The sequence below is a fragment of the Neovison vison genome, chromosome 6, assembly GCF_020171115.1.
Source record: "Neovison vison isolate M4711 chromosome 6, ASM_NN_V1, whole genome shotgun sequence".
Taxonomy (NCBI): domain Eukaryota; kingdom Metazoa; phylum Chordata; class Mammalia; order Carnivora; family Mustelidae; genus Neogale; species Neogale vison.
Window position 1 is genome coordinate 198,304,530 of NC_058096.1, and position 15,399 is coordinate 198,319,928.

Sequence of the window (15,399 nt, forward strand, 5' to 3'; positions counted from 1 at the left end):
AGGGTAAAAAAAAAAAAGAATATGATTCAAAAGCTGGAAAAGGAAGGAAAGGCTGAGAGAATGGCATGAGCAAAGAAACAGAAAGCGAAGAGTGTAAGAGAGTGCACATCTTAGAAGGGCAGCTGGAGGAAGACTGGAGGGCCTCTAGGTGCCAGGCCCATGCTAATTACACTACACATGTTAACTAACTGCTTATGACAAACCATGTAAATAGTTATTTTTATGTCTTATTTTACAGATGCGACACATAAGACAAGGTCAAAAAAGCTAAAGTAACTTGCTTGGGATCATATGTTTGGTAAGTGGCAGTGCTAGGATTCAAAACAATCTTTTCTATATGCCATCTTGCCTCTAATCTAGTTTAACAGCTTAACATTTATAAAGGAAAGGAGTGGGAAACAAAATCAAAAGTTTGAATTGAGCCCACATTTTTGAGGGCCTCAAGTGTACAATTAAAGCATTTCAGAATTTATTCTGCAGTATGGTACAGCCTTCTAAAGCAGGAGAATAACAAAGTTGTAACAAGAATATTCTGGAGGCAGTGGGTTGGGAGTGTATAGTGGCCACAAGTAGAGAGCTAGTGTGATGCTCTAGGCTGACAATAGGAGAAACAAGCAGGAGCAGGGAAAGGAAAGAAATGACCTGAATGACTAGAAGTAAAGAGACAAGATTCAGAAACAATACCACTATGCTGAGCTAGTGTATGGGAAAATGATGGAGCAATAAAAAGAAACTGGTAAGTCAGGAGAATGCTCTAGTTTGAAGGGGAAATTAAGCTTTGTACAGAGTAATTTTAAGGGGTTTGAGGACAGGGGAAAGCATATAAAACAGGTGCTGCCAGGAACTTAATTGAATAGGGTTTTTAAGCCTAATTTCCAAAAGAACAACCAAAACTTTAAGAAAAATAGTTATACTCAGTTCCCACAACTTGCAAATCCCCTTTTTAGGACTGAAAAGTGGAATCCAGACATCTGAAGTTTCAAAAGTTCTGCAGATAATTGCAGTGCAGGTAATTTCTGGGTCAAAAACCCACTTTTTAAAAGAACAAAAGTAGACTGCCATGCTATCAGAAAGATTCTCTTAGTTACGCCAGCAAATTAGGCACAGCCTGTGCTGAATCAGCTTTGTGATTTTTCCTAGCAAGCTAGAAAGAGGAAGAAAGTAAAGCTTCTGGTTAAAGTTACCAAAAGCTAGGAATGAGCAAGGACAGCAAAGCCTAAAGCCAAGGGGTGGTCTAGCAGTTAGTGAGAGTACTTTTGAAAAGGCCAATGATAAGTTCCAAAGGACAGACAGGTAAAGGAGCTTGGGGCTGAAGCTACTGTGAAAGAGGGGCAAACGTACAGGCAAGAAAAGATGATACAAATGACTAGCAAAGGTTTTAGCAATAATAGAAGGACCTGGCCTTGAGATGGGTTCTCCATATACACTCTATCCATGTTCACAAAGAACATCATGCTGCAATGCAAACACTGAACATCATACCATAAACCTTGAAGTAGGTAGTAGTATCATGAGTTCCATCCTATTAGATGAGCAAATTAAAGTTTAGATAGGTTAAGGAGAGGTAACTGAGTCATGATAAAATAAAAACAGCGGTGGAAAATAAGAAGGTTACCAGTTTCCAATCATCATATGAAGCTTCTGGATTAGGAGGAAGGTTGTCAAAATCTTAGTTGAGATAAGGTGGTAGAAAGAACTTTCGTAACATTGTGGAGGAAGATTCATGACATTTTGAAATTTATTCAACCGGTGTGTACCAGTTTGAGTGTGGAGATTCTACAATGAAGACATGCACTCTGGCTGCTCTTGCATAGCTGATAGTTAGTGAGGGAGGCAAACACGTAAGGGGGAGTGCCGTGTGCAACAGGGACATGGAAAGGCACCTTTTCGGGCCTAGAAAAGTTTCTAGCCAAAGGAAAAAGCATGTGCAAGGGCTTAAAGACCAGAAAACACAAGATCTATTGTGGGAAACAAAAGTAACTAAGGGCAGTTACTGAGGAAGATAGCACTGACTGCTCGTAATAGGCCCCTTGTTCACAGCAGCTTACCTAGGATCAGATACTGGTGAAGTGGACTTCAGTGATGAACTGACTGGAGTTATACATCAAGTGACTGGAATTATATGTCAAGTTTATAGAACTAATGGTCCCAAGCTTTGCAGCAGAGGATTACTGTAATATTATGTGACCCAGGAAACTCATGCCCTGTCTGAGCAGTTTGTGGATTGGGGAACAGAGGAGTAGATAGCATTAGGTTCCTAAAGCCCCCATTCCAGAAGGATCTGATAGGTTGGCTTTCTGTCTTCCTCATTTCCTTAAAAAGAAAAATCTGTTAGAAGATCATCCTATTTGTTTACCATGATATTTTACATCTATAGGGCAGGTTATTTGTACAGTAAGTTTTCTCACTGGGGTCACACTATGTGAAAAGCCAAACATCAAAATCAGCTTGTTTTGGAGAGGTTAGAGTATAAGAGTCACTAATATGAATGGATATGCTCAATGACATCATGTGTCTATCACCTTTTTAACAAAATCATGATTTTATACACACATACAAAAAGCCTTTTTTATATATTATATATTCTTTTTTGAAATTTCCTTTTATAGATAATTTCATATAAATTAAAAATATATAAATGACACAGATAGTGGAAGGTTTTTAACAACTGTCTTACTAACCCCCACCCTTTTTAATTTGGCTGTCCCTTCTTTATTCTTCTCCTCTACCCTACTCCAGGATGATTCACAATAATGACCTAGTTTGCACTCTTCCATGCTTTTTCCCCATGGTCATATAATCAAATACAAACACATACATGTATGTGTATATTTACAGGGATTGGTGAGACTTTTTAAAATAATGAAATTAGGGTGCCTGCCTGGGTGGCTCAGTGGGTTAAGCTGCTGCCTTTGGCTCAGGTCATGGTCTCAGGGTCCTGGGATCGAGTCCCACATTGGGCTCTCTGCTCAGCAGGGAGCCTGCTTCTCTCTTTAAATAAATAAATAAATAAATAAATAAATAAATAAAAAATTAAAAAAATAAATAAAATAAAATAATGAAATTATTAATAGTAATTCTTTCCTCAACAGTATATCTTATAGAAATCCCTGCAATTGATATAAATCTAATTTATTCTTTTTAATAGCTATACAATGGGCAATTTTAAAATTATGCTTCCTTTGTTTTTTGTTCCATACACAGTGATGCAAAAAAAAAAAAAATCCTTTTATACATTCTCAAACCATTTTTGTCATTTCTAGTGTCTAATTTTATATTCTTACTATAAATGTATTCAAAACCACTATGTAGTAGTTTTGCATTAATTCATGCTTGATGTAAATAGTATTACACCACGCACATCCATCTGTAATTTACTTGAGATAATGTTTTGAGATTTGTCCTTACTGATACATGTAAATTTAGTTCATACACTTTTATACCTGTATAGTGTTTGTGCTTTTATTCTATTTTTATTTTTACTTATTTATTTATATTTTTAGAGAGAGAGTGCAGGTGTGGGGGGGATGGGAGAGAGAAAAATCTTTTCTTTTTTTAAATTTTTTTTAAAGATTGTATTTATTTGTCAGAAAGAGAGGGAACACAAGCAGGGGGAACAGCAGGCAGAGGGAAAAAGAGCTCCCTGCTGAGCAAGGAGCCTCAAGTGGAACTTAGTCCCAGGACCCTTGAACCATGACCTGAGCCGAAGGCAGACACTTAACCGACTGAGCCACCCAGGCATCACAAGAGAATCTTAAGGGTCCCTGCCCAGCGTGGAGCCCGACACAGCTCTTGATCTCATGATCCTGAGGTCATGACCTGAGTCAAAATCAAAAAAGTCAGACACCAAAGTGAGCCCCCCAGGTGCCCCTTTTTATTCTAATTAGAATTATTTTACTTAGTTTTTTCTATTCATTCTATTTATTTAGAATTTTTATTAGGAAACTCCTAAACTTCATCAAATGCCTTTTCTTGTCCTCTCTCTTTTTCTTTTCTTTCCTTTCTCTTTCTTTCTTTCTTTTTTTTTTTTTTTAAAGATTTTATTTTATTTATTTGAGAGAGAGAGACAGTGAGAGAGAGAATGAGCGAGGAGAAGGTCAGAGAGAGCGAAGCAGACTCCCCATGGAGCTGGGAGCCTGATGTGGGACTCGATCCCGGGACTCCAGGATCACGCCCTGAGCCGGAGGCAGTCGTCCAACCAACTGCGCCACCCAAGCGTCCCTCTCTTTCTTTCTTTCATTCGTTTGTTTGTTTGTTTCCAGAGTACGGCTTTATTTTGCAGTACAGAAATATTCTGGAGCCATTTTGAGGCAAACATCATTAAAGCGGAGGCTCTGTCAAATCAATACTGCAATATAGCTTGGTCCACTGAAGAATCCACATGTAGAATACAAAAGAAGCTTCTACATTTACCTGGTTTATGACAGATTTCTTTCCCTTTCTTCTCATCAATTTTATGAGGTTAAAACACTGTTCACAGGTTTCCTCCAAAACGAGTCTCAGAGCCTGGAGTTGGGTTAGAATTTCAGGCCCACGTAACCCCAACTTGTGGCTGTTATTATATGGGTACTCATAATATTTGACAGGACACAAAATGTAAAGGTGCAGGGAAAATTGAGGGATTCTGCCCCAAATTGTGGAATATTCAATTCCTAATTTCTTTAATGTCAAGAGGACATAAGGCACGAAAAACTGTACTGATCCAGCTCTTGAGCAGCAGAGGTGCACAACTGCAAAGGCTACATTGACTAAAAGATACAAATACTGTATCAAGTGCTCTGTATCAGCGTCACAATGTTTTTTTTACAACTCGTTCTTCACTGGGGAAAAAAAAGCCAGTACTGGTTAAACTGAACAGAATATGGTAACCTGCCAATTCTGAATAGGCACTCCATGAAAACAAATACATACATAATATTAAAAAGAGAAGGAATATTTAGTGGTACAGTGCTTGGCAATCTCAGCTTTGATTACAAAAGCAGGTCTTACAATATTTATTATAAAAATATTATTTATTTATTTGAGAGAGAGTAAGCAAGAGAGAACACAAGCCAGGGGAGGGGCAGAGGGACTCCCTGATGAACAGGCAGCCCAATGTGGGACTTGATCCCAGTACCCTGGTATCATGACCTGAACTGAAGGAAGATGCTTAACTGACTGAGCCACCCAGGTGCCCCCCTTTTATTAAAATAGCACTTATTTATTTGAGAGAGAAAGTAAGTGAGAAAGACCACAAACTGGGGGAGGGGCAGAGGGAGATGGAGCAAACTCCCCACTGAGCAGAGAGCCCAATGTGGGACTTGATCCTAAGCCCCTACGATCGAGTTGGTGGTATAGTGGTGAGCATAGCTCCTTCCAAGACCCTAGGATCAATAATATTGATTTTATACAGTATACATCATTTGCCAAAAGTTAAATTTGTCCCAATTAGATAATAAATTGTACTATTGTTAGTCTTCCCCATAGATGTCATTTTTCTTATGTTCATTTCTTTAAAGTCAAACTCAGATTCGATCATCTTCTTACAGATGACTTTAACGTCATCAAAAGTTGTTCTAAAGTGAGTTGTGGCATTGTATGTGCAGGAAATAAAGATCTGGCTTTCTGTTTCCAAGCCTTCTGGCACAAGGTCACTAATGCTAAGAAATTTCTCTTCAATCAGTTCCAAAAGCTGCAAAACAGGTCTGATTTCTTTCTCTGGTTCACTGGTCTCCACAGTTGTACTAACTATGGTAATATACTTCCCTTGTCCTGCCACATTGTATACGGAGGAGATCATACAGACATAGATATCTGACTTCCAACTGTTAGTTCTGGGGAATGATGATCTGGCAGGAGTTAGCACCACTGGTATTCTTGATGGGGTGGCTGAGGATTCGGATAACTCTAATCATCTGGCTCACTTTTTCTACCTGATCTTTGACACAGCTGGGATCACAAATGAGCTGCTTACAGAAAGGAACTTCTCCTGTAATTTCAGACCAATCACTCTTGGTATGATTTCACACCAATCACTCTTCCATTCTGCACAATGATTCTTCAGTTCGTTTATTGAGCATGTAGGTACCACCATAAATAGCACTTAGCCCTGCAGATTCCAGGCTAAGTTCTCCAAGATCATGGAGAGGATAAAGATATGGGCTTTTGCCGTATCTTGCCAGAGACTTGTTATAAAGTTTAATCCTCTTTTTTTTTTTCCAATTTATTTATTTTCAGAAAAACAGTATTCATTATTTTTTCACCACACCCAGTGCTCCATGCAAGCTGTGCCCTCTATAATACCCACCACCTGGTACCCCAACCTCCCACCCCCCCGCCACTTCAAACCCCTCAGATTGTTTTTCAGAGTCCATAGTCTCTCATGGTTCATCTCCCCTTCCAATTTACCCAAAAGCACATACCCTCCCCAATGTCCATAACCCTACCCCCCTTCTCCCAACCCCCCTCCCCCCAGCAACCCACAGTTTGTTTCATGAGATTAAGAGCCACTTATGGTTTGTCTCCCTCCCTATCCCATCTTGTTTCATGGATTCTAAGTTTAATCCTCTTAATGGTTTCACAACATAGTTCATCTAAATAGTCATCCATTCTTTTTTTTTTTTAAGATTTTTTTATTTATTCGTTTTGAAAAAGAGCAAGCAAGAGCATGAGCAGGGTAGAGGGTCAGAAGGAAGAGAAGCAGACTCCCTGCTGAGCAGGATGCCCAACAAGAGGCTGGATCCCAGGAGCCCAGGATCATGACCTATGCCAAAGGCAGATGCTTAACCAACTGAGCCCCCCAGCCAGCCACCCCAAACAGTCATCGGTTCTATAAAATACCAGGGCATGGCCAGTAAAATCTATGATCTTATCCCAAGACAAATTTCTTGTACACCTCCCGAACTACAGTCTTCTTAGGATCAATGCCTTCTAAATTTCTGGGAACTTCTTCATCAAAGCTGGCAACACACACTAGGAATTTTCTGAAGCGACGTTTTTCAGTTCCACTAAGCTAGATGCCAGGGCTTCTGTTTCAATGGAAGTAACCTTGTAGATATTTCCTTCCTTACAGACAAAGCACCCTTCAGTCACTTTGAAAACCAGAGAGCAACAGACCTCTGTATAAAGCAGCATCTTAACCAGCTGACCAGTGACCATAAGGAACTTGGGAATTAAGTCAACATTCCAGTCTCTTCTCCCCATTGATGGTAGTGGTATTCCTGGTATTTTAAATCTTTTGTATAAATCTTTCAGAGGTATTAGAGATGAATTTCTCCTCCACAGTACAAATTTCTATCCATGGGAAGAACCTTCTTTCCATGTATTGACATTATACCTGACAGGATATATCCAATCAGGCTGGTGCCCAGCAGGAGTACCTTGTACTCCTCTTCATAGCGGGGGAGGGTGAGGACTTAAGACCCAAGAAAGGAGAAAGTGCCGGAGCCAGAAGCTATAGGGCCAACCTCAAGAACAGGGGAAGCGCTCAGGCTAGCCTGATGGAAAAGGGAAGCCAGGGCTAGAGGTACAAGGGAGCTGGAGAGGAGGGAGGCTGGCTGCCATGCCAGATGAGAAGAGAGAAATCAAATGCTTTTTCAATACTTATTCATTATAAAGTAACATGTTTTTCATGTAACATTTTTAGGTTGTGGATGACGTTAGTATATATCCCCAATACTGAATCATTTTTGCATTCTTAGAATAAAACCTACTTTGTTTATTCTAGCATTATTTCTGAAGTTAATTTACTAATACCTTAATCAGAATTGTTCATCTATTGTCACAATGAAAATAGTGCTAGTTTTCTGTTTTTGAACTGTATCTTTATCAGAATTTGACATTAATGATATGCTGCTGGCTTCTCTAAAGTAGATTTTGACAGCTTTCCATCTTTATACATGTTTGAATTATTTAAATAACTGGATTTATCTGCTTTTAAAAATGTGATCATATTCAGCTATGAATGCCTCTGTTTCTGGTCAATCTTTAATAACTTCTTAGTCCCTTTTAAGGAAAACAATTTACTCAAGTTTTCTACATCTTGGGATAATTTTGCTAGGACAATTTATTGTAGCTTTTTTCTTTGTCATAGATTGGCATGTACTAGTTTCTCAAAATTCTTTTAGCATATCCTGTATCTGTATTTATGTTTCCTTTCTCATTCCTTATCTTGTATATTTTTGCTAGTATTTTTTTTTAATGTAATAAGGGATTTAAGGGTTCTGAATTACCTGTTTAGTGTTTGCTGGTTGGTTGGATGATTTTCAAAGAACCGGCATTTGGTTTGTTCATCCCTTCTATAGTTTTTTTGCTTATTTCATTAATTTCTGCTTTTCTTTTTCTTGTTCTTTTTCTAATATCTCCTAAATGCCAAGTTCCTTCATTGTCCTTTTTCTTTAGTACAGAAGGAATTTAAGATTGTAAATTTTATTTGAGTAAAGTATTTACGTATTTTGGTATAAAAGTCCTTTCCATATAGTTTAAAATTTCCCTTTTGATTTCTTCTTTGAACCAGAGGTTAACCCATAGTGCTATATAATTTCAGGAGGATTTTCTAAGTGATATAAAGCTTATCACAGTACTGTTTAGCAAAGGACAGTCTTTTTCCCTGGTATATGCTTAAACAGGTAGCCCTCAGCTAGTGATAGAGCTGTAGTCCAAGAGCCCAGGCATACATCAACTTTTTGAAGATAATAAATACCGAAAGAAACAACATTTTAAATGATGAAGAAATTTTTCTTTAATTAATTTCCTTAAAGTTGGCATAAAAGATAGTTAAATGCTCAAAGAAGCCTGCAAGAATCTAACGTTTCTAAAATAATAGTGCACTAATAATAACCCTGAATTTCAGGATTGTCCTCTTAGCTTCCTACAGCATGTTCTAAAGAGTGTCTCTCACAGCTGATGGGAAAGAGTGGGCAGGAGTTTGGAAAGAGCTGTGTTCTAGAACAGTCACCTCCCTGGAGATGTGCATATATGTTAGCATATTAAGGACTGTGAGAGGTCCTGTTTACTTTTGGTTAACTAAGCATTTTCTAAGTGCATTTGACAACCTCATTCTTTTATTAATTAACACCTATTAATTCTCTTTTGGAAATGCAAGCCAAGAAGACATTCCTTGGAGAAAATATGTAATCAAATTCTCTGTCTTCTCTGTGGGTTATTCACAGCTGGGACTCAGTGTTTGCTGAATGACTTGGTACCAGAGATGGTGTGATGCACAAATGCTACAGTGTCCAACATGGCTGCTCTTAGTACAGTCATATATAAGGTGAGCTCTCTTTGTAAGGAGTACTCAGTATTTTGCATCAAAATACAAACTTTCTATTTTACAACTGTAAATGGAAATCACTAAGAATATGACACTACCTGAATTCAAATACCAAAATCTAACTCCCTAAGAAGGCCATTAAAACCTGGTAAAAATAGGGGCGCCTGGGTGGCTCAGTGTGTTAAGCTGCTGCCTTCGGCTCAGGTCATGATCTCAGGGTCCTGGGATTGAGCCCCACATCGGGCTCTCTGCTCAGCAGGGAACCTGCTTCCCCCTTCCCTCTCTGCCTGCCTCTCTGCCTACTTGTGATCTCTGTCAAATAAATTAATAAAAAATCTTAAAAAAAAACAAAAAACAAAAAACAAATCTGGTAAAAATATACTGCAGTTGCAACACCCAGTGAAAAGTATATAAACATACATGCACATGCACACACACGGTAGCAGCAGCACCACCCACCCACCCTCATTTCCATGTCCACTGTGCAAAATGTCACATACTGATGACTTAGGGCATCACCAGATCAAAGTATGTTCAGAGAAGCAAAAGGAGAAACCTGTCAACTGGTTCCATTGTCCATAAGACAGCAAAATTGCATACTTTCGGTTCATATTGATTTAGTTTTATGATCCAGCCATATAATTTCATGGCCATAAAGTAGACAGTGAAGCAGGTAAAGCCAGGAAGCTTCAGAACTGTAAAATTGACAATCCACATTTATTTAGCTAAAGAACTTCTAATTTCAAAAACTGAGATGTGAAATCTTGTATCTTGATGGGTACTATTAACTACCTACAGAACTCTGATTTTGTTTCGGACAATGTACACACAACTGGAAGGGATAAATCATAATTGACATATGACAATCATGGAGATCCTGATCCCTTCTGCCAGGTAAGTAACTTCCTAGGCTTCTTTGTAGCCATAGATAGGTATGTATGTGGCCACTGGGACAAGAGGAGTGTAAATCTGCTGAAAGAATTCTACAAAAGACTGTGTTTTCAACATAAAAAAAGAGCCATACAAGAAGACACTTTGTCCCCGCCTTGCAGTTTTTGCTTGACATTTGGGGCTTTGGGCTGTAGCCATCCTTCTTTAACCATGAGGCAACAAGCAAAAACCTACAGCAAAAGCGTAAGAAACCAACATGTTAAGGACAGTAAGATCCAGATTCCTGGTAACACCACTGAATCAAGTGAACAAAGTTGGACCTTCCCTCCTGCATTCTTGTTAACAATAAATATCCTTAAGTTTAAGGTCCTGTTGGTCAGGACCTTAAACTGCTTCCCAAACTAGCAGAGGAGTGTCCTATATTTTCATATTGTGATGAAAACTATAAATTCACTTATTAACATTTCAGAATTTAAAACTTCAGAAAACCAATAGAGAAAGTAAGAGATTTTTAGTTTTTCACATGCATATAATGCTGTATTTAAATACTTTTACAAACATGAAATGTTTTATAACATTAAACAGAATTTTTTTTAACTTAAAAAGACAAATAATAGGAAAAATTGATCCATACCCGTACCTTTCCGTGTGTTCTCCGTTACATCTACCCCAAACTGGATAATGTCACCAGAAAGAATTTCACATGGTGGACTTTCTTCAGAGCCTCGACTCAATCTCTGGCTATTTATAAAGGTACCGTTACTACTTTTAGTGTCTTGGAGATAAAACTGCAAAAAAAAAGGGGGGGGGACAAAGATTAATACTAATCATTCCAAACCTACTTTAAGAAAAAGGACTTCCACCTTTGCAAACTACTACAGGTGGATTTCTTCCCCCATCAATTCAAACCACTTGTTCCAGCTAAGACTCTCCTTTAATATATAGGAAATTAGAACCTGGAAACCAAGTGATTTAAAATCCAGCTAGACAAAATGGTGCAATCACTTTAGAAAACAGTTAAAGTCCTCAAAATGTTAAACAAGAAGTTAGCATATGACCTAGGAATTCTACTCTGAGGTATATATGCAAGAGAACTGAAAAACTACATGCTCACAAAAACTTGTACATTAACTTCATAGCAGCATTATTTGTAATAGCCCCAAACTGAAAACAACCTGAAATGAATGTCCATCAATTGATGAACAGGTAAACAAAATTCAATGTATTTGTATTATATTACATCATTTAGCAATATAAAGTAATGAAGTACTTACTGATTCATGCTACAGCATGGATGAACTTTAAAAATAAAATAGTTGCAAAAGACCACGTATTATATAATTTCATTTATATAAAATATCCAGAATAAGCAAACCCATAGAGACAAAAAGCACATTTGTGGTTGCAAGGGGTTGAGAAACGAGGGAAAGAAGGGTAAAGGGGCAGAAGACTGGTGATGGAGAGTGATGGTGGAAAATGATTGTTAATGGGTACAAGGTTTCTTTTGTGGGTGACTAAAATGTTCTAAAAACTAAGTAACAGTGATGGTTACATAGCTTTGTGAATATACTAAAAACCAGTGAATTGTACATTTTAAAAAGGGAATTTTTTAAAAAATATTTTTATTTATTTGACAGAAAGAAAGCACACGCAAGCACACCAGCAGAGGGAGGGGCAGAGAGAGAAGCAGACTGCCGGCTGAGCAAGGAGCCCAATCCCGGGCTGGATCCCAGAACCCAGGGATCATGATCTGAGCCAAAGGCAGACACTTAACAGGCTGAGCCACCCAGGCGCCCACGGGTGAATTAAGGGTGAATTTTATAGTATATGCATTATATCTCAATAAAGCTGTTATTTTTAAGAAAATCCAGCTAGACAAAATTCTAATTCTACCTTTCCATCTCATTCTTTTTAATCTTGTTCCTAGGATATCTGAGTTAAAACAAAGGAAGTGTTTTATTCCACAGGCGAGGACAATTGGTTTTAGGTAACACCTATAATTAATAGCTATTAATATTAATAGCTTTAATAGCTAACTAATATACTTGGTATCACAAATGGCCTATCTTCAGCAAATTCTTTGTAATAAAGCAGATTGGAGACACTAGGAACTAACACTTGGGTAACTTCAACACTTGGGTAACTTCCCTCTTTAAAAAGAGAAGGTGGGGGGCACCTGGGTGGCTCAGTGGGTTAAGCCTCTGCCTTCAGCTCAGGTCATGATCTCAGGGTCCTGAGATCGAGTCCCACATTGGGCTCTCTGCTTGGCGGGGAGCCTGCTTCCCCCTCTCTCTCTGCCTGACTCTCTGCCTACTTGTGATCTCTCTCTGTCAAGTAAATAAAATCTTTAAAAAAAAGAGAGAGAGAGAAGGGGTAGAAAGAGGCATAGAAAACCTACTTATGTATCACCTACCTATTCTAAAAGAAGTCAGGAACAGTTGGGATCGTGCACAACAGACTCACTAGAAAGAGAACAACCAATAAAAAATGATGTACCTTTCTTTTTGCATTTTTCTACACTCTCCAGCCCTACTTATTCTAGCAACAGATTTTCACTGAATTCCTAAGGAAGAACGTAAAGAAGAAAACTAGTATTTATTAAAATATATGTTACACTACCAGACCCTCATTTAATCTTAACATTAAAGCTATGATACAGATATTATTTCCATTTGTAAATGAGGAAAATGAAGCACAGGCAGATATCTGTGGTCAGGAGGTCACAGAGGTAAGAGCAAGGATTCATATAATAGAATTGAAAGGACCATTATTCCCCGATTACTTCACACTGACCTTTATGTTTCATTTATCCTTCACTTCTCCCACAAACTCTTTTCCAAAATGAAACAGAGCAAAAGAATATACATCTTGAAGAAAATATGAAAATGGCATTTCTTTTCATTAGTTCCTAGATGACAACTTAAAGACCACCAGGCTGTCCATAAAGGACTTATTCTCTGTTTGTAATTCAGAAGAAACCGACTGTTACTTTGGCTAGCAGTTTGTATAATTAAAGACCATTAATGATGAAAATTGTGTTGATATTTTACAAGTCCATTTGAAATTTACAGGTCTTACCATTTCACACCAAGAAGGAGAAGCACAGGTAATAAATACACTCAAGTAGGAACACTTACTCTCACAATTTTTTCCTACCCTGGAACCTACTGTTATACTGTATAGGGGAATTTGGTTTTTATTTCTTAATGAACATATTCATGGGAAATGTGGCAATATCTGGATTCTGGCTTGGTCATTTGTAGTACTACATGCCTTGACAAGCCAAATAAAGGGGTTATACTAGATTTACAGTGTTTTTCCAACTTCACGTTCTATCTAATCCATTAGAGAGTTATGAAGTCATTTCGTAGTCTGTGGCTAGCATTTTGATTTTAAACTTTAAAAAGAACAGAATATAAATAAGACTAGGGATGCCTGGGTGGCTCAATGGGTTAAGCCTCTGCCTTTGGCTCAGGTCATGATCCCAGTGTCCTAGGATCAAGTCTGGCACTGGGCTCCCTGCTCAGTGGGGAGCCTGCTTCTCCCTCTGCCAATCCCCCAGCTTGTGTGCTCTCGCTTTCTCTCTGACAAATAAATAAATAAATAAAATCTTTAAAAAAATAAGAATATATAAAATGAGTTTCAGTACTGTTAGCCAACTCTGGAAAACAAAAAGGTGTGTATGTATGTGTGCATGTGTTTCAACACCTCTTACATAGCTCTTACATAACCACAAATTTTCAAATTAAAAAAATACAAAGTCCACATTAACCCACATTCTTTTCATTCTGACACATCTGTATCACTGTCCAAAGCATGGCCTCCATCATTTATGGTACTTGCTCACCCTTTCTCTACTCTCAACTTGCTAATGGCTTCCAAACACCTTAGAATAAAACCTCAAGTTTTCATCATTATAGCCTATAAGGCCCTACATGACCTTGCTCTTGATTCCCCCTGCAAATTCATTAATTTCCACTACCTTCTACCTCATTTCTCTCAGCCACACTTCTCATGCGCCTAAGCCTCTGCACTTGTGTATAGCTGGACCACACTAGTCCTCTTCTCTGCAAAACTATTTTCAATTGATATGATTTGACTTTCTGTCCATGGCTGTCTTGAAAGATATTAAAAGTCATGTTTCTGCATCTTCTATGAAACAATCTGCTATTATTCAGTATAAACTGTACAGAAGCTAGTCTATGTACAGGTTAGGTTCCTGAAGGTATAAAGAAGTCAATTTGTTTGCAAGGGACTGTGCTTGCAGTCACTGGATGCATTTCCCAATAAGTAGATATGTTAGCTGGTCCTTCAACACTTTTAAATCAGATATATTTTTCTCCTCTATGATGATAAATCTTCTTCTATGAGGCTGCTACTGCTGCTTCTTTTTCTTAAAAGAGTTTTGGCTACTCTAAAATTTCTTTTCAAATATTGTTGAAGTTTTTTTTTGTTTTTTTTTTTTTTTTAGATTTTATTTATTTATTTGACAGAGAGAGATCAAGTAGGCAGAGAGGCAGGCAGAGAGAGGGGAAGGGTGCAGGCCCCCTGCTGAGCAGAGAGCCCGACGCGGGACTCGATCCCAGGACCCTGAGATCATGACCTGAGCCTAAGGCAGCAGCCCAACCCACTGAGCCACCCAGGCGCCCCTATTGTTGAAGTTTTTTGTTTGTTGTTTTTTTTTTGGGGGGGGAGATTTTATTTATTTATTTGACAGAGAGAGAGAGGGAGAGAGAGAACACACACAGGAGGAGTGGGAGAGGGAGAAGCAGGCTGAGCAGGCAACCTGATGCAGGGCTCGATCCCAGGACCCTGGGATCATGACCTGAGCTGAAGCCAGACGCTTAACAAATGAGCCTACCCAGGAGCCCCTCTTGTTGAAGTTTTAACTATCTTTATTTTCTAGTAGAGTAAGGAATGGCCAAGTAGCTCCAGTGTTTGCCCTGGCCAACAGGCATTCACTTTAAGCAGGTCTTTTAAGTAGCCCTGAATTTATAAAACCCTCTGTAACTTGTGACCAAAGCTTAATTTACACTGTTTTCAGACTTAATCTCTGATTAACCCCTTGTTTTTCCCTAAATAAATGTTAAGCTCCCAAAAATCTGACTCTGATGGTTGTCCTTGAACTAAAAGGTTCTCCCTACCCCATCACTTTCCCCATCTCTTGTTGATTCTGATTACCTTCAATGACACTGGGCACTACGCTCCACATGTTACATAATTTGCTCTTTGGCCTTCAGAAAGTTCTGGTTGTTCAT

General features: G+C 38.5%; 1 protein-coding gene and 1 pseudogene across 1 annotated transcript in view; both read right to left on the minus strand.

Annotated features, from left to right (window-relative positions):
• Window positions 1-15,399, minus strand: part of LOC122909317 (sarcolemma associated protein) — a 143,968-nt gene that overhangs the window by 74,386 nt on the left and 54,183 nt on the right. The window contains 1 exon segment of the mRNA XM_044253312.1: window positions 10,776-10,929. Coding sequence (XP_044109247.1) covers window positions 10,776-10,929 — 154 coding nt within the window.
• LOC122908467 lies at window positions 5,394-9,222 on the minus strand (annotated as a pseudogene).